Source organism: Lissotriton vulgaris, chromosome 1_1, assembly GCF_964263255.1.
Source record: "Lissotriton vulgaris chromosome 1_1, aLisVul1.2, whole genome shotgun sequence".
Taxonomy (NCBI): domain Eukaryota; kingdom Metazoa; phylum Chordata; class Amphibia; order Caudata; family Salamandridae; genus Lissotriton; species Lissotriton vulgaris.
Window position 1 is genome coordinate 68622229 of NC_141685.1, and position 24640 is coordinate 68646868.

General features: G+C 47.5%; 1 protein-coding gene across 3 annotated transcripts in view; it reads left to right on the top strand.

Annotated features, from left to right (window-relative positions):
* LOC147737333 (uncharacterized) overlaps positions 1 to 24640 on the top strand; it is a 162124-nt gene that overhangs the window by 104872 nt on the left and 32612 nt on the right. Inside the window, exons 3-4 of one of the 3 annotated variants that reach the window (XM_086925675.1) lie at positions 15589 to 17324; positions 18081 to 22576. The exons of 1 other annotated variant lie outside the window; for it this stretch is intronic. In XM_086925675.1, coding sequence (XP_086781801.1) covers positions 16051 to 17324; positions 18081 to 18237 — 1431 coding nt within the window. In that variant the 5' untranslated portion in view covers positions 15589 to 16050 and the 3' untranslated portion in view covers positions 18238 to 22576. Of the gene's footprint in view, positions 1 to 15588; positions 17325 to 17804; positions 22577 to 24640 lie in introns of those variants that run through there. One more of the 3 variants, XM_086925666.1, reaches the window with a different exon arrangement.

Sequence of the window (24640 nt, forward strand, 5' to 3'; positions counted from 1 at the left end):
TTCCTCATATACCTTGCACCAAAAGGATGAGATCCCCGGGCAAGACCATGCCACATGTAGGACATCCGCCACCACATCTATCACAGTGAGGGCTCTCTCGTAGACCGTATCTGTGAAGTCTTTCCGGGGTATAGTAAACCATTTTTAGGAATTTAAAATGTATCAACCTGTGACAGCCGTTGAGTGATATTCTCTTTGTGCTTGAGCAGCAGTATTGCCATTTCTCGTCTGTCAGGTATATACCCAAGTCGCTCTGCCATGCCAAGCGAGGTTTAGCATATTCCGCCGTCCTTTCTGAGAGGGCAATGCGATACAGATTGGTTACCAATTTATCGGGGGACTTAGCGTTAATAATGTAAGCTAATGCCGTAACCACCCGGGGCTCAATCATATCCTCCCCTAGAAGGTCCTTAAGCACATGCCTCACCCTGTAGAACTGAAAACACGGCAACAGCGGATGGGGAACGTCCCCCATCTCAAACTCTTCCCATGAGCGTGCGGTGCCTTACGAGAAAAGATCCCCCATATTGTGTATATTCAATGAACGCATCGCAGCCAGCACCCCCTTGTCCCTACATGGGGCCAACCAAGAGCACCAGGCGAGGGGAGCCTTCGGGGCATACAACAGGCTGCAAGCCTGTGCGTCCATCATATGGTGCCAAGCGTGTGTGACCGTATTCAGCGAGTCTAGAATACCAGTACGGCGATCCCGAGGTCAGGATCGCAATGCAGGGAGGGGGACAGGGGCCGCAACAATAGATTCTATGCGTATATGCGTGATGTCCGCTGGGCCATGGATCCAGTGATAGGCGTGCGTGCTTTGTGCAGCCCGATAATACAGTTCCAGGTCCGGGGCATTCAGGCCGCCATCCGCATACGGCCGAGTGAGAATTTTCCATGCCACCCTTGGCTGTGTACCCGGCCCAAGCCAGACGAATCATTAACGAGTGTAGTTGCTGGAAAAATGAATTGGACAGCACCATAGGAATATTGCTAAACAGGAACAGGAAGCGAGGTAATACCATAATTTTCATGAGAGTCCCATCCCATCAGTGACAATGGCAGAGCGATCCACTTTTCAATATCATCCTCCAGTTTGGAGATGACCACGCCGTAGTTCTCCCTCAGTACTACCCCCGAGTCCTTATGCAGACGAATCCCTAGGTATCGCACTGCTTCAGTAGTCCACTGAAGTGGGTATTCCGGAACCACCCTCCTCGTAGCCGGTGTTAGTGGGAACATAATAGATTTGTTCCAATTCATATGGATACCCGAAAGAGATCTGAACAAGACCATCTCGCGTAGCACCGCAGAAAGGTGCGTCTCCTGGTCCTGAACATATAAGAAGGTATTGTCCGCATACGTGGACACAATCAGATTGTATGTGGGGAATCATATGCCCCTGTGCCTGTGGTATTCCCGTAGGGCGCATGCAAGAGGCTCGGCCGTGATTACATAAAGTATAGGGGATATGGGGCATCCTTGTCTCGTGCCCTGGCTAATTTGTATAGGGTCTGTGGTCAACGTTCCAATCTGGATGCGGGCCGTGGGTGAAGTGTACAGTGTCGCTAAAAGCTGAAGGAACAGCGCACCCACACCCATTCGGCTTAAGACCTGTCTCATGAAAGGCTACTCGACCGAGTCGAAGGCCTTTTCGCCATCTAAAAATACTGCTACTGCAGGGACCTCTGGACGCGTATGTTGGAGAGCTGCGAACACCGTCCTGAGATTATAAGTGAGGTTGCTACTGGGCACGAAGCCTGCCTGTTTAAGGGCAACCACCAGGTTAACCATGGGACTGAGACGGTTTGCTATCAACTTGGCGAATATCGTCACATCGACGTTCAGTAACGACATTGGTCGGCCGAGGCGCAATCTCCCGGGGGTTTCCACGCTTTAAGAATGGCAACTAGTATTGCCTCGCTCATAGTGGGCGGCATTGCTCCGGAGTCCGCTATGTCCTTAAACAGCGTGAGCAAGGAGGTATCAAAAGATCCGCAAATGCCTTATAGAAGGAGACAGAGCCCATACGACTTCCTCCCGCTCGATCAGATGCACCAAAAATTCCCAGTGTAGGTTAGACAGCCAAGGCAGTTTAATGTGGGAAAGATAATCTAGTATGCATTCCTCCGGGGCGGGTCCTTGGGAGGCATACAGAGCTGCGTAATACTCACAGAGCTTTTCTGCTACCTGATCCTCAGAGAACGGGTCGTCTGTCGGTGAGGACCTCATGTCCGGTATCACTACTCTGTTCCTGCTTTGTTTGGTTAACTGTGCTGGAACCGACCCGGGTTGCTCCCCCCACCATAGGTTCTCGCAATGGCGTACTTTCCCAGGTGTTTTACTTCAGAGTCCACCTCTTCGTGATATTCGCGCAGTGTTTAGGCAAGTTCCTGCGTGAGGGCATCACTAAAGTCTGTTAAGCGCTGAGGCACCAGCTCTTTAAGATTTTTGTCCAGGGTCTCCAGCCGACCCCGGATCAATTTGAGCACCCCCGCATGTTTGGAAAAGGCGATCCCCTGATATATGCCTTAAAGGCCTCCCAGACTGTCTGGAATGAGTCGACTGTACCAATGTTGGTGTCAAAAAACAACTCGATGGATGCGGCCAGCTCCTCCTTAAAGGAGTCGTCCAGCAGGGAATAAGGAGGGAAGCGCCAAGCAAATGGTGTGAGGCGCTTCTTAGGTGTGGAAATTGTCAACAGAGGTGAATGGTCCGAATATATGCGTGGCAATATCGTGCAACCCTGCACATTGTGAGTTAAGTGAGTAGTGGCTAGCCAATAGTCAATCCTAGTGTGTATATTATGTGGTGCTGAGCAGTGAGTATAGCCTCCCTGAGTTGGGTGTCAGTATCTCCACATGTCTCTCAGGTCCAGTCGTGTCTTTGATGCCTCTAGCGCCCTAGCAGAAGCCGAGGGGCGCCTATCAGGGCCGTCCGATCTGTTTATATTGGGTTGTCTTGTCATATTAAAATCGCCCCCCAAAGGACGTAGCCCCCCCGAGCGCTCCAGAACCTTATCTGTCAGATCTGAATAAAAGGCAGGGTGGTCGTAGTTAGGGCAGTAGGTATTAACTATACAGATCAACATGCCTTTCCCACATCTGTCCGTCTCCAGTGGTGTCAACATCAGTGGTCCTTTAGGGTTAATCAATGTCAGAACCTCCGTAGCATGTGATGTGAATCCCCCCGTGTGTACATTACCCATTAAACCCCTGAAACACAATACAGGACTGTCTGGGTGGAGGTGCGTCTCCTGTAAGAGCGCAACGTCAACTCTGTCTGGAGTGATATTGTAGGACCTTCCTGACCTTACGATGGTCATTGAGACATTCCAGGTCATCAGCGTCCGTGTATCTGGGGGCTCCCCGATTGGTGTCATCTGTATGTAAGCGGCCAGTGTATGTAGTTTGGTTTGCCCTGTTCCCATCATGCACTGGGACAGGAACAGACTAATTTGCATACAGCCAGGTTCTGAAACTGGGATGGTGCAGTGAGCTAAAAAACGGTGTTGGATCTAGCCCTGATCTCTTGACTGGGTGAGAGCTTTCTGCTTAATTCAGAGACTCTGTCCCTCACCACCCCTTGTTGTAAATATGGAGTGATATTGTAGGACCTTCCTGACCTTACGATGGTCATTGAGACATTCCAGGTCATCAGCGTCCGTGTATCTGGGGGCTCCCCGATTGGTGTCATCTGTATGTAAGCGGCCAGTGTATGGGCCCCAGCGATGTGTCCTGGACGTATACGATCCCGCCATGCCTTGCCACATCTGTGCCAAAAAAATCAAAACCACAAAAAACAGCAGTGGCCCACCCCTGTTCAAGTGGCACTCGAAAGTGCCGCAACTCCCCCATCCATCGCCCTCTCACGCCTGGCCTACCACATCTAGCCCGCTGAAATCCCCCACCCCTGAAAAACCGCACACTCTCCCCTCCATATCCCCCAATAACAGCAAACAAAAACTGTAGAAAAGTGTAATTCACGCGGGGACGTAGGTAGCCAGCAGAAAAATCACAGTACAGTACTATGCCTAGTGACCACCCACCCCCCGTCTCATATCAAGTATAGTTCGCGTGTAACAGCATCTTGCATATGTGTGCCCCTGAACCAAGTCTGTGCCATGCACATTCCTACGGGACCATACATTCTGCTGTAGCTCTAACTCCTTCATCCGCAGGGCCCCTCCTCCTCCATTGACTCATAATTAATATACTTGCACCTAGACCCACCTCATTGTGCGACTGTTTATCATAACTTTGTGACCCAATGTACTTCAGGACCGTAACCCATTGAGAATCAGATCAGGCTGAACTTTACCCCTCCCATCCCCTCAACCCCCCCCCCACCCCCCATCCCGCAACACAAAGCCATTTAAGGGCAACCTCAGGAAAAGGGCACACAAGGGCCAGATCATTCCACCTACTCTTTGGCACCACCGCCCCAGGACGCCCAACAGTCAGAACACATACTCAGCCACCCGCAGCTGTGCATTTTAGTTAGTCCTGTTCATCTAGGGTGCCTCCCGCTGCTTCGTCCTGTAGCTCTCTGTTCATGGAGGACGGCGTGTCCTTGTACCATTCTCTGAGGGCCTTCTGGAGCGCCTTAGGGTCAGTGAAAATCATAGACTTCCCCGGTCTGTTGACCCGCAGCTTCGCGGAGTACAGCATCGCAGAGTCAGTTCCCAACTCACGCAGCTGTCGTTTCATCGGTACAAACTGCCTCCTTGCTTCCTGAACTTTTGCCGTAAAATCCGGGAATAATGAGATCACCGACCCCTCGTAATGTAGCGGCTGGCGAGCTTCAGCGCCATGTCACGGTCCCTGTAATTTAGCAACTTCGCAATTATAGGTCTATGAGGCACCCCAGGTTTCGGCCTCGAGCCAAGAGATCGGTGGGCCCTCTCAACCACAAGCATTCCAGAGAAGGCTGTGTCCCCTAGTATCTTCTTCAGTAGGCTTTCCACAAACACCTCCATATTCCCGGTTTGTGTGGTTTCCGGGAGACCCGTACTACAGAGATTGCATCTCCGAGAGTGGGCCTCTAAATCCTCCGTCTTGTCCTGTAAAATCTGGATCACTCTGCCCAGCTGTTTGTGTTCCGAGTCCAGGGTCGTTTGTGCCTCTTCTTCTTCTGTCAGGCGATGTTTGGACATGTCTATTCGTTCCGCATGTTTGTCGAGCCTCTCCGCCATGCGGTCCATTCGATAGGTGAGCACGTCCATCTTGGATCCCATAGATGCAATCCCCCCCCCTGCAGGCTCTTCTGCATTGCGAGCAAAAGGCTGTGGATATCCTGCTGCGGGGGCTCTTCGATAGGGTCCAACTCTCCGGGCCCTCCTCCTGGTGTGGTCTCGCCAGTCTTGGGCCTCTTCGGTTCAAACGTCAGCTTAGGCTGGTTCCGGTCCGTCCGTCCCATCTTGTTGTTGCTGTGCCCCCCCCCCCTCCTCTCAGTCTCTGTGTTGGCTCTCACGGCCCGGGCCCGGGCCCAGTCCCCGCCGGGGGCCGCTCTTTAGGCCCCACTGGGCCGCCCTCACCTCCCCGCCTGGTTCTGCCGTCTCCCGCGCCGCTCCTCTGGACCACGCTCTACCCGGGCAGACTTGCGGTCTCCAGCGGCAAAGGGGGCACTTGCTCCTCACTTTTCCTGCCGACAGCGGAATCGACCTCTGCCACTACACAGCACTCTCTGCCCCCCGCAGTCACGGTGTTGGCGCTCGTGGCCCCGGGCTCAGCCTGCGCGCCAGAGGCTGCTCTGAAGGCCTCACTGGTGCGTACTCACCTCCCCGCCTGGTAGCGCCGCCTCCTGCACTGCTCCTCAGTCCACACACCACCCGGGCTGACTCATGATCTCAAGAGGCGGGGGGGTATCGCTCCTCGTCTTTCCAGCCAAACGCGGGATCGACCGCCGGCCCTGTACAGCCACCAGGACAGCGGCCTAGTCAGAGCATACGCCCTTTAAAGTTAATTCCGCCCTGCAGCTACCGCTGCAGCCAGCTTGCCAGGCCCACGCGGCTCGCTCAGCCTGAAGGGGGGGGGCGGGATCCGGACCCACGCCGTTCGTGGACCACAGCAGTCCTGGGGCTCGGTCCATCTAGTCAGGGCAGCTGATAGTGGAATAGCACGCAGAATTGATGTAGGATAGTTACACGAGACGGGGGAGCTAACGGCTCAAGCAGCCATCTTGGTTGCGAGCTAGCTCTGTCCTGCCTGGCCTTTGTAATTGCATTGTTTACATCAGATTCTCCTCGTGCCCAGCCTGTGTTATTGCATTGTGTGCATCAGATTCTCCTAGTGTCTGTCCCGTGTTATTGCATTGTTTGCGTCAGATTCTCCCAACGCCTGACCTGTGTTATTGCATTGTTTACATCAGATTCTCCTTGTGCCTGGCCTGTGTTATTGCAGTGTTTACATCAGATTCTCCTCGTGCCTGACCTGTGTTATTGCATTGTTTGCACCAGATTCTCCTAATGCCTGGCCTGTGTTATTGCATTGTTTGTGTCATGTTTTCCTAGTGCCTAGCCTGTGTAATTGCATTGTTTGCGTCGTGTTTTTCTAGTACCTGGTCTGTTATTGCATTATATGTGCTGCTTTTGGTATGTTATTATTCTAATAGTTGCATCTTTTCTAACAAACATGGTACCCTTTATCCCAATCACGTGCATCTGACTGAAAGGACACTGCTCCTCCCTGCAGTAGCAATCTACTTTCTATTTATGTAGCAACAGACAGCACAGCATGTCAACCAGAGATGTCGTAGGGTCAGAAACAGTACATAGGTAAGTAGGTATGATGCAAAACAAACTGAGTTAAGATTTTAAAGGAAGAAGCTGCTGTGATAGACTGCAGAACATCCATGTCATAACAACAGCATTAGGACAACGGTACATGGAACGATAATAGTAGATTTATTTACACTTCTGTGCAGAGCGTGTCACTTAATGTTCTTTTCTTCCACTCTCATGAGATGGTTTTACAAGGCAACTCTGAGCTCAGAGTGTGGAGCTTCCACGAATCCCAGAGACAGGCCGTTCCAAAGACTGTAACAGAGAAGGTTGAAAGATCTGAGTCTTGATCCTAGCAGATGGACTGGTGAACCCTGAAGGGGTGTAGTTAGTCTGTGTGTTGCCACGGCTGTCCAGAGGGTGTAAGAAATGTCAGCAATTTGTGCGAGGGCCTTCTTTTGGGTGAGAACCACCCAGCTTCATGCAATACGGACTAGAGGATTTGTGTCTGCGCAGGATGAGTTACATTCTGATAGCAAAATGGAGGACCTTGTCCAAAGGGGATTGATGTTACAAAGGTTTAACATCTTCAGTTACGACAGACAGAGAAAGTCAAGGTACCTCGATATTCTTGAAAAGCTTCCTGCACTCTGCTGGTGCAGGCAGGATGTTTATTCGCTAGTTGGCATTTGCCAAGGCATGTTCAGATACAGTGGTTGAATTAAACCTTGGAGCAGCACTTGTAGCGTTGACTCTTGGAGTCTTGTAGTATGTGCTGAATGCGGTAGAACTGTATTCCTGTTCCACGGAGCTCAGAAAATCCAGACACTCCGTCCTCTCAGAGCACGAGATCTGTGGCTTGACCAGTAGAACTGTAATAAAGAAGATGACCTAGACCAGTTCTACCTCTCCTAACCTTTGAACTGATCATTGAGGAAAGCAGATCTACACATGGTGCAGCTGACAGAAGCCCTACCTGGAAGGAAGATCTGCACGAGGCGCAGCTGACAGAGGTCCTGACTGAAATGAAGATCTGCACAAAACTCAGCTGACAGAAGTCCTGCCTCGAAGGAAGATCTGCACAGGGCACCTCTGACAGACGTCCAGCCTGGAAGGAAGATCTGCACGAGGCACAGCTGAGAGAAGCCCATCCTGGAAAGAAGATCAGCACAAGGCACAGCTGACTGAAGTACTGCCCGGAAGGAAGATCTGCACAGGGCACAGCTGAAAGGAGCCCCTGCCTGGAAGTAAGATCTGCACAATGCACGGCGGCCAGAAGCCGCAGCCTGAAAGGAAGATCTGCACAAGGTGCAGGTAACTGAAGCCCCTGCCTGGAAGGAAGATCTGCACAAGGTGCAGCTGACAAAGGTCCTGCCTGAAGGAAGATCTGCACAGGGCACAGCTAACTGAAACCCCTGCCTGGAAGGAAGATCTGCACAAGGTGCAGCTGACAGAGGTCCTGCCTGGAAGGAAGACCTGCACAAGGCACAGCTGATGGAGGTCCTGCCTGGAAGGAAGATTCGCACAAGGCGCAGCTGAAGGAGGTCCTGCCTGGAAGGAAGGTCTGCACAGGGCACAGCTGACAGAAGGTCTGCCGGGCGGTGGCCTCAAAGCAGTGAGAGCTTGCAGGAGACTCATCTCATTGGCAATACTTGTCAGGCTCTTAACAGAAAGGGGTTCAAGATGGTGGCCCATTCCGGGTTCTCTTCGGGGTCCCGGGGGGTTTGGGATCATGGTGCGCATGTCTCTACCCCTGGAGGTGAAGTCCAAAGTGATTGATGATAGGGGCCGATATGCTGCTGTGGTGGGCAGATGGGAGGGACGCACCTTGGTTTTGGTTTCAGTTTACGTCCCCCCGGGTTTGCAGACGACTACCTTTCAGGATCTCGGGGGCGCCATTTTGGGCCTCCCGGAGGGATTGCTAATACTGGGTGGGGATTTTAATTCTGTGGTTTCGGGAACCCTAGACCGTTTTCCGTCCAGAGATCTTCGCTGTGCGCAATCATGGCTCCCGAACTTCATGAGTACTATGGGCCTTATCGACTGTTGGCGGCTTTTACACACTGCCCAGTGGCAGTACACTTTTCACTCGGGCGCACACGGTAGCCTTTCCAGGGTTGATTATGTCTTGACTCCGGCGGTCCAGGCATCGACCGTCTCTGAAGCTCGCCTTATGGCCAGAGGCATATCGGATCATTCCCCTGTTTGGGTATCCTTTGACTTTGGTATTACGGCGACGAATAGGGTGGCGCCGGTCAATCCCTGGTACTTCCGCAACCCCAAGACTCAAGACCTCCTTGCTAAAGCCATTGACCTGTATTTCGCTGAGAATACAGGTACGGTAACGTCGGCCCTTTCCCTCTGGGAGGCCTTTAAGACTGTCCTGAGAGGGGAAGCTTTCTCTCTGATAGCCGAGGTGCGCAGGCGAAGGGATGAGGACATGGTGCGGTTGGAGTTGGATATTGCAGGTCTGGATTCCCAGTTGGCGTTAGGTCCGACACCCGAACTGTTGCACGCTCTCTCCCTGAAGCAGTCGGAATATCGAGCCACTGCCACTGACGCTGCCAAGGCGATGGGCAGGGAACAGCAAGGGAGGATTTACGATGCAGGGGACAAGGCGGGCAAGCTCCTTGCCTGGTTGGATAGGAGGGAGTTGGCTTCCCGTGTAGTGCCTGAGATTTTGGGCGAGGACGGGGTGGTTGTTACTGACCCCAATGCTATCGCCTCGGCCTTTGCCGACTACTTTGAGACGGTCTACACCTCAGTCTCTGCCCTGACTGAATCGGACTCGGCCTCTTTTCTGGACAGGGTTGAGCTCCCTTGCCTGTCGGACACCGAGCGTGACGACATGGACCGGGGTATTACGGCAGATGAGGTGGCGCTTGCGATACGGTCCCTGCGCTCCGGCAAGGCTCCCGGTCCCAATGGTCTCCCGGTGGAGCTTTACAAGATTAGAGCAGATACCGTCGCAGTGCACCTGCGGCGTATGTTCTTGGAAGCCCGGGAGGTTGGTGAACTCCCACTAGATCAGTGCCTGGCCACCATTGTGGTCATTCATAAGGAGGGGAAGCCCAGAGACCTTTGTAGATCATATCGCCCGATCTCTTTGCTGAATGCCGAACCCAAAATCCTGGCTAAGTTGCTGGCCAATCGACTCGTGGGTGTGATTGCTGACTTGGTCCATCTAGACCAGTCGGGCTTCATACCCCACCGCAATACTGCCCTTAATCTTCGGAGGCGTCACGCTGTCATGGCGCGGGTGCACGTGCTCTGCGAGCCGACTGTCCTGGCTTCACTGGACGCAACGATGGCGTTTGATTCCCTCGAATGGAACTACCTCTGGGCGGTACTGTCCAAGTTTGGGTTTGGCCCCGACTTTATAAGATGGGTACGGCTTCTCTATTCCTCCCCGCTGGCCAATGTAACGGTCAATGGCCGGATGTCTGCTTCCTTTGCCTTGCGCAGGGGTACTAGACAGGGTTGTCCACTATCTCCGCTCCTTTTTGCCCTTGCTCTTGAGCCGCTTGCTGCCTTGATCCGCACCCACCCTGACATCAGTGGGATCAAGTGGTCGCCGGGAAAACCCCTCCCTCTGGAACCATCACTGGTGGCCCTCTGTGCTTGGCCCCACCCCCGTGCCAAAAGAAGTCGTCAAAAACCTTGGTGTCTGGCTCGACCCCTCACTTAGCTTTCAGTCCCACACCAAGAAAGTGGCATCCACGTGTGTGGGTCTCATGAGGAGCCTTTACCCCATACTCGGATTTTTTGACGCGAAGACCCGCCAACTCATTATGCAAGCCATGATTCTTGCCCGGCTGGACTACGCTAATGTCCTGCTCTTGGGGGCAAACAAAGCTGAACTAGCAAGACTGCAGCGAATCCATAACTCGGCCGCCAGAGCAGTGGTAGGGCTCCCACGCAGGTGCTCTGCCAGAGTCACCATTCGAAATTTGCACTGGCTGCCAATCGAATCACGGATCCAATTCAAAACACTGACTATGGCATTTAAAATCCTCAAGTCGGACTGCCCTGAACTCCTGCGCCCACTCCTGGTACCATACACGCCCCAGCGCAACCTGCGCTCTCTGGGACAACACCTCGTGATGGTCCCCCGCACTAAGCTCTGCAGACAGGGTGGACGCTCCTTTAAGGTCCTAGGAGCTAAGCTTTGGAACTCCCTACCTCCGCACATCCGCGCCCTTTCCAATCTGATTGCTTTCCGAAAAGCACTCAAAACCCATCTTTTCACTGTCATCTAATCCCTCTGCTGGTTCCCCCCCCCCCTCAGGTACTGGTTAGGTTCAGCGCCGGGACGCTCCGTTGCTGGGGCAGCTGTTTGCGCTTAACAAATAAATAACATAACATAACATAACATTTGAGGATCGAGTCTCGCTGTACGCAGACGATATTCTGCTTTACCTTACCTCCCCCTGTCGGTCTTTGATAGTGATGTTTGATGTACTGAGTACTTTTGGTGGGTACTCGGGACTGGTTATCAACTGGTCCAAGTCCTACCTATATGTGCTTCGCGGAGACACTCCACGTCTTCCTAGGGGCTGTGCGATACAGGTCTCGCAGCAGGGATTCAAGTACCTGGGTATCTATATCTCAACGGATGCCCGGGCACGCTACGCTAACAACTTGCTTCCCCCTCTAGGGCGCCTCAGGCGCGACGTGGAGGGTTGGAAAAGATTGCCGCTGTCCCTGTTGGGCCGAGCGGCATTGTTTAAGATGATGTCCCTTCCGAGATTCTTATACGCGCTTCAAAACACACAGGACCCGGTCCCTTCCAAATACTTCAGGGAGATTGAGGGCTTACAGCGTACCCTTTTGTGGGAAGGTAGGCCGCGTATAGCCGTAGTTAAGCTGACCATTCCGTGGTACGACGGCGGTATTGCCTTGCCTGATGTCCGACGGTATTACTTGGCCTCTCAACTGGCTGCTCTTAATCATGGCTTCTATGGACCGGCGGTAAGCCCGGGGTATGCCATGGATCGCTGGCTTATGAATGACGGGATGTACTACAGAGCGTTGTACTCTAGATCTCTGGACGGAAAATTGACTGGTCCCACCAGGACCGCTGTACGTATATGGAGGGCCATTACGAAGGCACAGGGGTGGAGGGATAGACTCACTATGGCCACTCCCCTTTATGATTCCGACTTGCTGGGTAGGTTGTGGCACTCAAAAGGGTTTGACCGGTGGGATCTCATCGGCATTTCCAAGGTGGCTGATGTGATGGCCAGAGGGGAAATTAAATCTTTTGAGGCTCTATGGGCTGAATTCCAACTGGGTGCCACGGAATATTTTAGGTATGCACAGTTGAGACATGCCCTTACGTCTACCCTGCCTGTTGGTGAGAAGGTCCCTGAGTCATCCCCGCTGGAGGATAGGGTGCTGGACGGCCATATGCCGGACAGCGCCATTTCCCTGACTCATAAAAAGCTAATAAATGTTCGGACGGACCTGTTGTTGAAAGTGCGTGATCAGTGGGTGAGTGATGGGATTGAATTGGATGATGAGGATTGGCAGTGTGCTGTATCTTCCCCCAAGGAAGTAGCAATTTCAGCCAGGCTGCGTTTAGTTCAGCTGAAAATACTCCATAGGGTTTACGTCACTGGCCCCAGGTTGATTCATATGGGGCTTTCCCAGGATGGCCTTTGTAGGCGAGGATGTGGTACACTGGCCACCTTTATGCATACCATTTGGGAATGCCAGGCCATTGCCTCCTATTGGGAACGGGTGCATGCGGTTATGCGTGACGTGACTGGGGTTGATCTGTCTGCGGAAGCTCGACGCTGCTTGTTGAACGTGTGGGGTCCGACTGACTACAATAATGCACAAGCCCGCTGGGTCACGCTAGGGAACATGGTGGCCAAGAGAGATATTGCTCAGAAATGGGGCGCCCCGACCCCCCCCTCCGTGGGTCTCTGGAAAACTAATATAGATTGGTGCATGCTCCGTGAGAAAACTGTTTACCTAGCTCGGGGTAAGCCCAAGATGTGGGGGATGGTCTGGGGGGCATGGAATGCATACAGAGGCGATATTTGTGTACCCCCTGACGTAGGTCCGCTGGAGGTCCGTCTCTCACCCTAGCCATTCCCTCCGCCCAAGTTTCACATGAAATAATCCTGTTTCTTCTTCCCCCCACAATTGTATGCTCTTTTTGATATGGCAGTTCCCACCCATCCCCTGGATTTGTGCTCTACCACTTCTCCTTTTTGCCTTGCCACCCTTTTCTTTTCCCCTCCCCCCCATAATTCTATTTTTCTTGTTCCTTTTAGGTTCCTAATTTGTTCTTAGGTTCGTATTTCTATTATAAAATTAAACCTGATTACTCCTTGACCTGTTTTGTGCACACCTTTTCTTCGCTTTTATAATGCTGCCTAGCCTCCGGGATGTAAGGCTGAATAACTGTGTACTTTAAATCACCAATAAAGGTTTTCCCCCCCAAAAAAAAAGCAGTGAGAGACCCACAAACCACAAGATCCGTCAAGCCCAGCTAGCCACACTGGATGCAGTGTACACCAAAGGCCTGATTTAGATTTCAGCAGATGGTTTATTCCATCACAAATGTGACAGGTATCATGCCCGCCCCATTAAAAATGCATTGCATCCTATAGCAATTATAATAAGGTAGACAGGATATCTGCACGTTTTGATAATTCCTTGGTGCAGTTTGCAGAGTTTTACTCCGCTGAACTTCACAAAGCACCAGGGAAACTCCGCCGCACTCTGCAGACTTCCACAAGTGGCAGAGTTTGTTAAGTTGCACTGCACTCACTGATTTTTAGTGCCAGGAGTTTAACCCCCACTGTAAAATCAGCGCGAACAGCACTACGCGTCGTGTCCGAGGGCGATGCTGCTTTCTGCCGCTCTAATTGATATTCTAATCGAATGGTAGCTTCATCAACGAGAATGGCAGATTTTAACACTCGAGTGGGCGCGACCTGCTGTGACCTCCTGCAATGAGAAATCTCGCCAGTATGAGGTCTAGCGCATTATATTTTCTCACAAGTGCTCGCCACTTTACCGTTGGCGAACCGCTGCAGAAAAAAACTCTGTTCTGCATGGAGTTTTTTGGAGCAGAGTGGGCAAAACTTCACAAGCTCTGCTGGCAGAGCGGAATTCTTCACCCACCCCTAGTTTTGAGGCAATAATCTGTTGGACAAACTCCTAACTAGGCCCTATGTCTGCAATAAGTGTTGTAGAAGAAGTGAGATCCATGGCCTTGTGAGTATGAGGCAGTTATCTGACTTCTGATGAACCCCACAGAGTGTGCAGCCAGAGGGCAGTAGGGGGGCCGAAGGCCATGAAATTAGGTAAACTTGAATATGAGAAATATGGAAAGGTATAAATGCTGCATCACCTTTGGATAACTGACACCTCCTCCCACTCTTCCAAATGCCCATCCAGTCACAAATGGCATCCTGGGCCCTAAAAGGACAACATCATGCCAGATGCCATGTAATGTTGGAAAAGGGGGGGGGGGAGTAATAGGCGCACATCTGCTGCGGGGATATGTCAGGTAAATTATTGGTTGTGATGGATTCTCTATAAGTACTAAATGACTGATATCGTTTGAATATTAAATTATATGAATCAATATTTGTTTACCTTATCTGCGCTTATAATGTAAAGGACGGGCCTTACAGTGAACCCCTTGCTCTGTTTTACACAAAAGCTCTGGAAGGAGGTGCATCTTACAGAACTTTATCCACCTTAGGAAGAAGTAAAGACTTGCTTTTTAAAGTTATCTTTTAGGGCCAGAAGTGGGTGCTGTAAGCTGCACTAGTTTCAGGACTATGGACAGATGTTATGGCAATAGGAAACCCCACTCAACCCACAATAATGTTCCAATCTTCCAGGTTAGAATAAACCAGAAATGCTTGAACCAAGGGAGCTGTTGAAAGTGTCAAAGGTGACTCATGAACAGCGAGGTAAAGACAGGAGTTGGTATTTGAGATGATCTTAAGTGAATAGGGAAGAACGAGAAGTGTGTGAATGGAGTTACTTTTGTTGGATACTTCGTGAATAGTTACTGGAAATTTTGCAGCCCAGCCTGATCCATCTCTTTTTCTAAACTCTATTGTTGTTTAAATGAAATCTTCACCATATGGCTTACTCTGTAAATGTAATAAGATGTCACCTGATCAACCGAACTTTTAGTTAAATATCTATGTATGATGAAATATTCCTTGCTAAGTTTCAAAAGCGATAAAGAAGAAGGGGGAGATTTACTAAGAATTTCCGCTGTATTTGCAGCACAAAATGCTGCAAAATCTTTTTTTCCTAATCTACTTTTCAGCGCTAAACTTGTTTAGCGCTGGAAATAACGTTAAAGTAATGTGACACTGCGCATAGCATTGTTTCGCATTACTTTGTGCCATGGGTGCCTGCCATGGGTGCCTGGCAAGGGCTCTCCCGTGCAACCACAAAACTAGGTGCAAGGAGACTTTGCATGCGTGCTGCACTGTGCAACACGTATACAATATGGTAAAAGCTTTCCCTCGTGTCTAGGCATAGTAATTTGTACAGGAAGGGTGTCCTTCCTGTACAAAATCTATGCTGGACTCACACACACTCACCCTAGCGCTCTGGTGCTAAGGTGTGTGCATGGCACAGGGCTGCTGTAATCAGTGCCGGCGCAAGGGAAAGGGAAGGAGAGATCCATATCTTTGAAAATATGGTGCTCTCCTGTTCCCTCTTTGTTGCGCAGTGCAGCCTCGCAGGGGGAGGGCTGCGCTGCAGTGTGTGGAGATTTGGTAAATCTCCCCAGAAATGTCTTTTACAACCAGTTAAACATTCTGAATTCTCATTCCATTATGTTTCAATTTAGTTATTTTCAATATCTTTACATCCAACAGAAAACAAGCCTTGAATGTATGAAATGACCATCAGTAACAAAGCTCATGCTGTAAATCTTCAATAATAGCAGAAATATTAGAGCTACAGTATTCAGGAAAACATCAGCTCAGTCGGCGACAGAGGAACCTGCACACAAACTGACAGATCTCGGATGAAGCAGCAAGGGCAGTTCAGTGATTGCAAGAGGCTGAGCTGTGCACCTCCACGCCACAAGATGAAGAAATGACCTTCGGAAAATTAAGGCAACAACAATAACAAACTGCATCCTGTATAAACAAGTGTCCAACACCAGATTTGATCATGGGATCGGTATAGTGTGATTACCGCAGTGTTCTGTTTTGTTTTCTAAAATGACGACAAGCCATCAGTCAGTGCTCTAGGTGAATTTCAAACTATTTCTGGCCAAACCACAGCAACCAGAGAAAAGCACAACAGAGCGGAGCCAGACAATTGACAGGTAAATGAAAGAGGAGTTCTTCTATCTAAAATACAACAGACTGTCCCTATTTGCACCGGCCAGAAGGAAGATACATCTTTACCCACAAGTGTGCATTGCCATAATCCAATCTAAAGGCACAATCGCCTACATAGACACCTTCTACATATTAGGAGTGTTGCAAATATTTGGTGGCTATCGCAGAAATCAAACGTGCAAAATACTGCACACATATAAAGTGTGTGAGAAAAAACACAAGCGCTTTATCATGGCCCATCAGGAAATGCAGTCATGGGATGTAGGAAAATATATACCCGACCCACAGACACTAACCAAGAAAGAAGAATCATACACATGCAGCAAGAGCTTTAGTTTATTATCACTACTCAAGCTTCATCAGCACACGTACACAGGACAAAAACCATTCAAGTGCAGTGAATGTGTAAAGAGCTTTAGTCACTTATCAAGCCTTCAAAGTCATCAGCGAACACACACAGGGGAAAAGCTATATCATTGCATTGAATGTGCAAAGTGCTTTAGTCACTTATCAAACTTCCAAAAACATAAGCGAATACACACAGGGGAAAAACCATTCAAGTGCAGTGAATGTGAAAAGAGCTTTAATTGGTTATCAAACCTCCAAAGACATCAGCGAATGCACACAGGGCAAAAACCATTCAAGTGCAGTGAATGTAGGAAGAGCTTTAGTTTCTTATCAAACCTCCAAATACATCAGCGAATACACACAGGGGAAAAACCATTCAAGTGCAGTGAATGTGAAAAGAGCTTTAATCAGTTATCAAGCCTTCAAAGTCATCAGCGAACACACACAGGGGAAAAACCATTCAAATGCAGTGAATGTGAAAAGAGCTTTAGTGAGTTATCAAGCCTAAGACGTCATCAGCGAATACACACAGGGCAAATTCCATTCAAGTGCAGTGAATGTAGGAAGAGCTTTAGTCGCTTATCAAACCTCCAAATGCATCAGCGGATACACACAGGGGAAAAACCATTCAAGTGCAATGAATGTGCAAAGTGCTTTAGTCACTTATCAACCCTCCAAAAGCATCAACAAATACACACAGGGGAAAAACCATTCAAGTGCAGTGAATGTGCAAAGTGCTTTAGTCGGTTATCACACCTTCAAAGACATAATCGAACACACACAGGGGAAAAACCATTCAAGTGCAGTGAATGTGCAAAGTGCTTTAGTCTGTTATCACACCTTCAAAGACATAATCGAACACACACGGGGGAAAAACCATTCAAGTGCAGTGAATGTGCAAAGTGCTTTAGTCTGTTATCACACCTTCAAAGTCATAATCGAACACACACGGGGGAAAAACCATTCAAGTGCAGTGAATGTGAAAAGAGCTTTAATCAGTTATCAAGCCTTCAAAGTCATCAGCGAACACACACAGGGGAAAAACCATTCAAATGCAGTGAATGTGAAAAGAGCTTTAGTGAGTTATCAAGCCTAAGACGTCATCAGCGAATACACACAGGGCAAATTCCATTCAAGTGCAGTGAATGTAGGAAGAGCTTTAGTCGCTTATCAAACCTCCAAATGCATCAGCGGATACACACAGGGGAAAAACCATTCAAGTGCAGTGAATGTGCAAAGTGCTTTAGTCACTTATCAACCCTCCAAAAGCATCAACAAATACACACAGGGGAAAAACCATTCAAGTGCAGTGAATGTGCAAAGTGCTTTAGTCGGTTATCACACCTTCAAAGACATAATCGAACACACACAGGGGAAAAACCATTCAAGTGCAGTGAATGTGCAAAGTGCTTTAGTCTGTTATCACACCTTCAAAGTCATAATCGAACACACACGGGGTAAAAACCATTCAAGTGCAGTGAATGTGCAAAGTGCTTTAGGCAGTTATCACACCTTCAAAGACATCAGCGAACACACACAGGAGAAAAACCATTCAAGTGCAATGAATGTGTAAAGAGCTTTAGTTGGTTATTAGACCTAAAAAGTCATAAGCAAACTCGCACAGGAGAAAAAACATTCAAGTGCACTGAATGTGTCAAGAGCTTTAGTAGGTTATCAGAACTACAAAAACAGCAGCGAACACACACAGGAGAAAAGCCATTCAAGTGCAGTGAATGTGCAAAGTGCTTCAGTCACTTATCAAATCTCCAAAAACATCAACAAACACACACAGGGAAACCATTCAAGTGCAGTTATTATTATTATTAAATTAGATTTGTAAGGCGCACAGCTACCCGTAGGTTTCCCGGCGCCAAGGACATCAACAGTACCGATTAATTAGCCAGGTCTTAAGGGTTTTACGGAAGCTAACATGATTAGTTTCATGACGAAGAGAGATTGGGAGAGAGTTCCACAGTACGGGTGCCAGATCAGAGAAAGAGTGGCCCCCCATGCGGACAGATTTAAATCTTGGAACTGAGTATTCGAACTGGAAAGATAATCTAAGCGGGCCTGCAGGGAGGTATGGCCGGACTAAGGAACCTAGGTAGTGAGGAGCTGTACCGAGTTTAATTTTATGCATAAAGCACATGGCTTTAAATTTGGTTCAGTTTTCAATTCTCAGCCAGTGAAGGTCCCGAAGCTTGCCTGCGATGGAAGATGTTTTCGGAACATGACACAGCAACCTCGCAGCAGCGTTCTTTACCATCTGTAAACTTCGGATTACCTCTTTATTGGCTCCCAGATATATGATGTTGCCATAGTCCAATCTAGAGACTATCAGTGCTTGAATTACTGTCCTCTGAGTCGAACTTGGCAGCATCCATAATATCTTCCTAAGCCACCTCAGGATGGTAAAACATGTGGAAGCGGTTTTTGTAGCTTGTTGCCTCATGGAAAGTTGGTCATAAATCATTATCCCCAAATTACGGGCGGATTGAACAGGCTGAGGAACTGTACCCATTTCTGGGGGCCAATGGCAGGGGCCCCACAGATCTTTATTTTTTCCGATTATCAGGAATTCTGTTTTCTCACTATTTAATTTTAGCCTATTGTTATTCATCCAACTGGCTATTTTGGATAGTCCAGTCTGTAGGGAGGAGGTTTTAGAAGTCTTATTGGCAGAGAGAGAAAAGAAGCTGGGTGTCGTCAGCATACGGAAAAATAGACAACCCAGCTCTTCCGCTGTATTGGCTAGTGGGCCAACATAGAGATTGAATAAAATGCGGCTCAGAACGGATCCCTGTGGTACACCAAAAGGAGATTCATAAATCTTAGAGCAAGCTGAAGTGGAGAAAACCTGGAAGGTTCTTAATCCATTCCCGCGCAAGGCCCACAATACCTCGTGATTGTAGAACTTTAAGGAGAGTATGGTGTGACACTGTATCAAAGGCGGCACTTGGGTCTAATAAAATAAGTGCAGCTGTTTCTCCTTTATCCAGTAATTGACTAATAGTTTCTGTCACCCCCAAAAGAGTTGTTTCTTTCGAGTACTTGGCTCTGAAACCTGATTGAGATCTATGTAAGATCTCATTTGTTTCCACAAATTGAACTAACTGTCGATTCACATGTTTTTCTAATATTTTAGAAAAAACAGGGGGAAGAGAGATTGGTAGGAAATTAGATGGTTCGGCTGGATCTGCATTGGATTTTTTCAGTAGGGGAACTACCATCGCATGTTTCCACTCTGCTCGCAGAACAGCTTCTTTCAATGAGGCATTAAGTAGTTCCATCATGGGCTGTAGGGAACTATGCTTTATTTTTTTGAAGAATCTGAACTGGTAGTGGGTCTTTCGGCGAGCCCGATTTGAGGCCGTGCAGAATTTCATTAAAAGACATCAAGTCAAGTGGTAGCCAGTTCATAATTTTATGGCAGGGCGCAAGATCAGATGTCTCCTCTGCTTTCTTATCTTCAAAGTTAGAGACTACGGTGTTCATTTAGAGTTCCCGCTTATTAATTGATAGTTCTGTATACATTTTTTCAACCTTCTCAATAAAAAATTTGTCCACAGTGTCACACTGAGTTTCATTACAGTGAATGTGCAAAGTGCTTTAGTCGGTTATCACACCTTCAATGTCATAATCGAACACACACGGGGGAAAAACCAATCAAGTGCAGTGAATGTGCAAAGTGCTTTAGTCACTTATCAACCCTCCAAAAGCATCAACGAACACACACAGTGGAAAAACCATTCAAGTGCAGTGAATGTGCAAAGTGTTTTAGTCGGTTATCACACCTTCAAAGACATAAGCGAACACACACAGGGGAAAAACCATTCAAGTGCAATTAATGTGTAAAGAGCTTTAGTCAGTTATCAGACCTAAAAAATAATCAGCAAACACACACGGGGGGAAAACCCTATCATTGTAGTGAACGTGACAGTAGTTTTTGCAGCTCTTCAGCATTAAGTTATCATCCACGAACACACAGTGTAGAAAAACCATTCAAGTGCAATGAATGTGGGAAGAGCATTAGTCAATTATCAGACCTACAAAGACATGAGCGAACACACACGGGAGAAAAACCATTCAAGTGCAGTAAATGTGGGAAGAGCTTTAGTCGATTTATCAAACCTCCAAACACATAGCGAACACACACTGGGCAAAAACCCTATCATTGTAGTGAATGTGACAGTAGTTTTTGCTTCACTTCAGTATTAAGGTATCATAGCAAACTCCCACAGGAGAAAAACCATTCAAGTGCAATGAACGTGGGAAGTGCTTTAGTCAATTATCAGACCTACAAAGACATCAGCGAATACACACGGGAAAAAACATACGATTGCTGTGAATGTTTGAAGAGCTTTAGTCCGTTATCAGCCCTACGAAAACATCAACAAACACACAGGGGGAAAGTCACTCAAGTGCAATGAATGTGGGAAGAGCTTTAGTCGACGATTAGAGCTACAAAGTCATCAGCAAACACACGGGGAAAACCTAGAAGGGCACTGAAAGTGAGAAGGGATTTTGTCAATTTTCGATCCCACACAGCCCTCAGTGAATACACTCCTTCATTTAACTCACATGGAAATAATCCTAGAGATGCAGAGATTCCCGAAAGAACTTAAGAGCAGCAAAAATATTGACCCATCTGAGGACACAGACAAGAGCTAAGCAGTGCAGTTATTGTGAGAGGAATGAATTGCGGAAAAAGATAACATTCAAACTATGTGGGACATTGAAATGCCAGATGATAGAAGACCCTAATAGCAGTAAAGAAGAAAAACAGATAACAGTATTTGCAGAATTATAAAAGTGTTTGTTTCCAGTGATTGTTCACTTCCGTACACATAGCAAAGTGACATTCTGTACCAGGATACACAGTGGGAGACAAGCACAATGTGGATTCAAAGAAAAGAAACATTGTTGATTTTTATTTGTTGAAGAAGAGGTACAAAGATAAACATTCAATCGCACCTGACCACACTACCTGTAAAAGCAACACCGAACAATACTGGGACTAACAACGGTATTTTCAGCTAACCTGTCGGATTAGTGATAAAACCTATAAACGCAACACACCCAGAGTGGACATGTCGTCAGGGCTCTGGCGATGGGAAGCTTCATTGGTAAAATGCATGTATTACTATTAACAAATGCCACAGCAGCATATATAATGAACTAAAGTGAAGCACAAGTGTTCAATAAATAACCTATTTTTAGACATAAAAGAGCATATACCTTGTTTTTAAGTAACGATTGCTGCATCTTTTACACACTGTTATCGGTTGTTGGATAAGCTCGGGCCTTATAGCTAAGTGTAACCCGTGGCTCCTCCCCGACTTGGCTATCCCTATTCATTTTGTGACTTGCCAAACTCTACTTTTTACCAGAATTGAGCCATTGTAAGCAGTAGACTCTGCTTGAAGAATGTGGTGAAATAGTGAAATCCCACATCAAAAGCATATATGTGCCAGGACAATCAGTTGCACTCCCAGCAACTCGTCTTCCACACTGATTGTCCCTTGTTCTCAAATGTTCTGAAGGATTTGTCATATGAATGCCAGAAGTGGCAGTGAGATTCATGAGATAGACAAAGAAGGGGGGAGAAAAAGAGAAAAATGGAAGGAGGGGGGACGGCACGTTATTTGTACTTACCTAAAAATAGAAGAAGCAGCCGAATACATGTCAATGTGTGACATCTTACTAAAGAAATACTAAAGAAATAAGGATAGAGATGAGGGTCTCCGGGTATATGTTTAACGACCTGGATACCTCCGTACCCCAAAATATATGACAACAACAAATCAGGGAGGTGTCCGGTCAAGAGAAAGAGTGTGTGTGTCCAATGTTAGAAACTGAAGAACGCAGACCATCAAACAGCAACAGCAAGGGCAACACCTGGTTGAGAAATTCCCATCAGCCCACCCTTACGGCGTAGCATCATCATGTGGGATTTATATGGTACATCCAAAGATCGCCCAACTCATCCAATTGATGGTGCGAAACTGGATACCAAAGATGAACTCTAACCAAGGTGTGTCTTGATGTTACTGATGGGGTGCAGTGCTATATTGTGAACAAGTGAGTGAGATAAAAAATGGCTACCAAGACAAAAAATATGTTTAATCCGTATTGTCTGGGTGCCAACATTAAAAAAGCGCCTGATAGTCTGAGAGTATGACTAAGCAATGGCGATGTGCAGAGGGGTCGACATGTTTCAGTCGGCTGGAAGACAGTGTCCGGCTTTCTTCAGGACCGATTAAATGTAAGCTACTGCATTTATACGTGAAAAGTAGTGTAACAAAAATTGTGGTAAATAAAATTCATACCATACCACCAGGAACTTGGGTCCCCAATGTATTCTGGTGGAGATGAAGTACGTGTTACTCTTCCTATTGAGATAGTTAAACAGGAGAAGATGTAAGTATATCCCATAGAAACGTTGCATGTAAAAATTACCTGCACTCAACAAGGAAAAACACAGAACACACACCTGCGGAGAGCGTTTCCACTCCGCTAAACAGAACTGTACTCAATTACTGTTCTACTCCATCCATTCATATTATTAAGCGTTACTATTTTTGACTGCTCTAGAAGTATCCATAGACATATAGAGGAAGACTTAGAGGGAGGACTGTTTTCTATATTTTCAGTCTTTTAGACACCCCTTAACAAGACCCATAGATCGCAAAAATTGTTTATCTGTAAAATACAGGGTTTAGGGTCCTTTGGTTGTATCTTCTTCCTTAATATATCAGCAAGTTTTACATCAATAATTCTTGACATCACGTTTGGACATTTCGGGAGACATACACGTTATACATATATAATGTAATTACGATACCGATGCATTTTTCCTACACATTGACATACTAAAAAGCGCTCGTGCAGTGTGATATACGAGCTAGCTCCTCCAAGAGCGCGCATGCGCAAGTAATTAGCATCACTGGGCAAGTCGCAACACGCGTAATAGGGCATGCGCGGCTTATCAGCGTTCCGCGGCGCATGCACTGTTTTCAACATTTTTCCGGCCCTTGGGTGCGGTGATCAGTGCTCGGAGGTAGTCAGGCACCATATGTTACCAATCAACCAATCAAGACAACTATAAATAGCGCAATAGTTGGCGCTTCCATTACCTCCACTGCCTCTCGGTCGACGGACTGAGGCACCGACGGATAGTTAGGTCTGGGAAAACTTTTTGGTCTCTACCTTACTAGAACTTGAGCCCCCCCCTTTTTAAGAAACTCCTTGTAAAACTCTGTAGAGGCTCACTAGATTTCTGCTTTGACCTTCTTTTGGCATATTTCCTTTGGCATATTTCTTGATCATATTTTTAATATGGCTTGCTCAGCCAACTTTATAATATGTCATTTTTCATATAATTACATCACTCGTTTTTGCAAGTCAGTTCAGCCTATGGTTAAGTGATAAGTTTCCACTAGTTTATCACTAGGTTTTACTTGTTATAAAAACTATTGAATGCTAATGAGCCGGACACGATAATATTACTGTATTGATCTTGTCCATTTCTTCTTATATAACTAGATAGGGGCCTCGTATTCCCGAGCGGTTGCTAGGTGAGGTGAGGCTATTCACCACATAAAGCTGGGTGAGTACACTATGACATCCCAAAAAAAAATTATTTCACTGAACGGATGGAGTAGAACAGTAATTGAGTACAGTTCTGTTTAGCGGAGTGGATACGCTCTCTGCATGTGTGTGTTCTGTGTTGTTCCTTGTTGAGTGCAGGTAGTTTTTACATGCAACGTTTCTATGGGATATACTTACATCTTCTCCTGTTTAACTACCTCAATAGGAAGAGTAACACGTACTTCATCTCCACCAGAATACATTGGGGACACAAGTTCCTGGTGGTATGGTATGAATTTTATTTACCACAATTTTTGTTACACTACTTTTCACGTATAAATGCAGTAGCTTACATCTAATCGGTCCTGAAGAAAGCCGGACACGGTCTTCCAACCGGCTGAAACATGTCGACCCCTCTGCACATCACCATTGCTTAGTCATACTCTCAGACTATCAGGCGCTTTTTTAATGTTATAGTGATGTCAGGCCCTTATAATAATTTTCACGTGAAAGATTGAGGGCCTGTTTTAAAAACAAGAAACATAAAATAATGTAAAAATAAGTTTTTGGTTTCAGTTTTCTCACTATTAGTTTGTAACTAAACTCGGAAATGACTGAAAGTCTCAATATTTTTAAATAG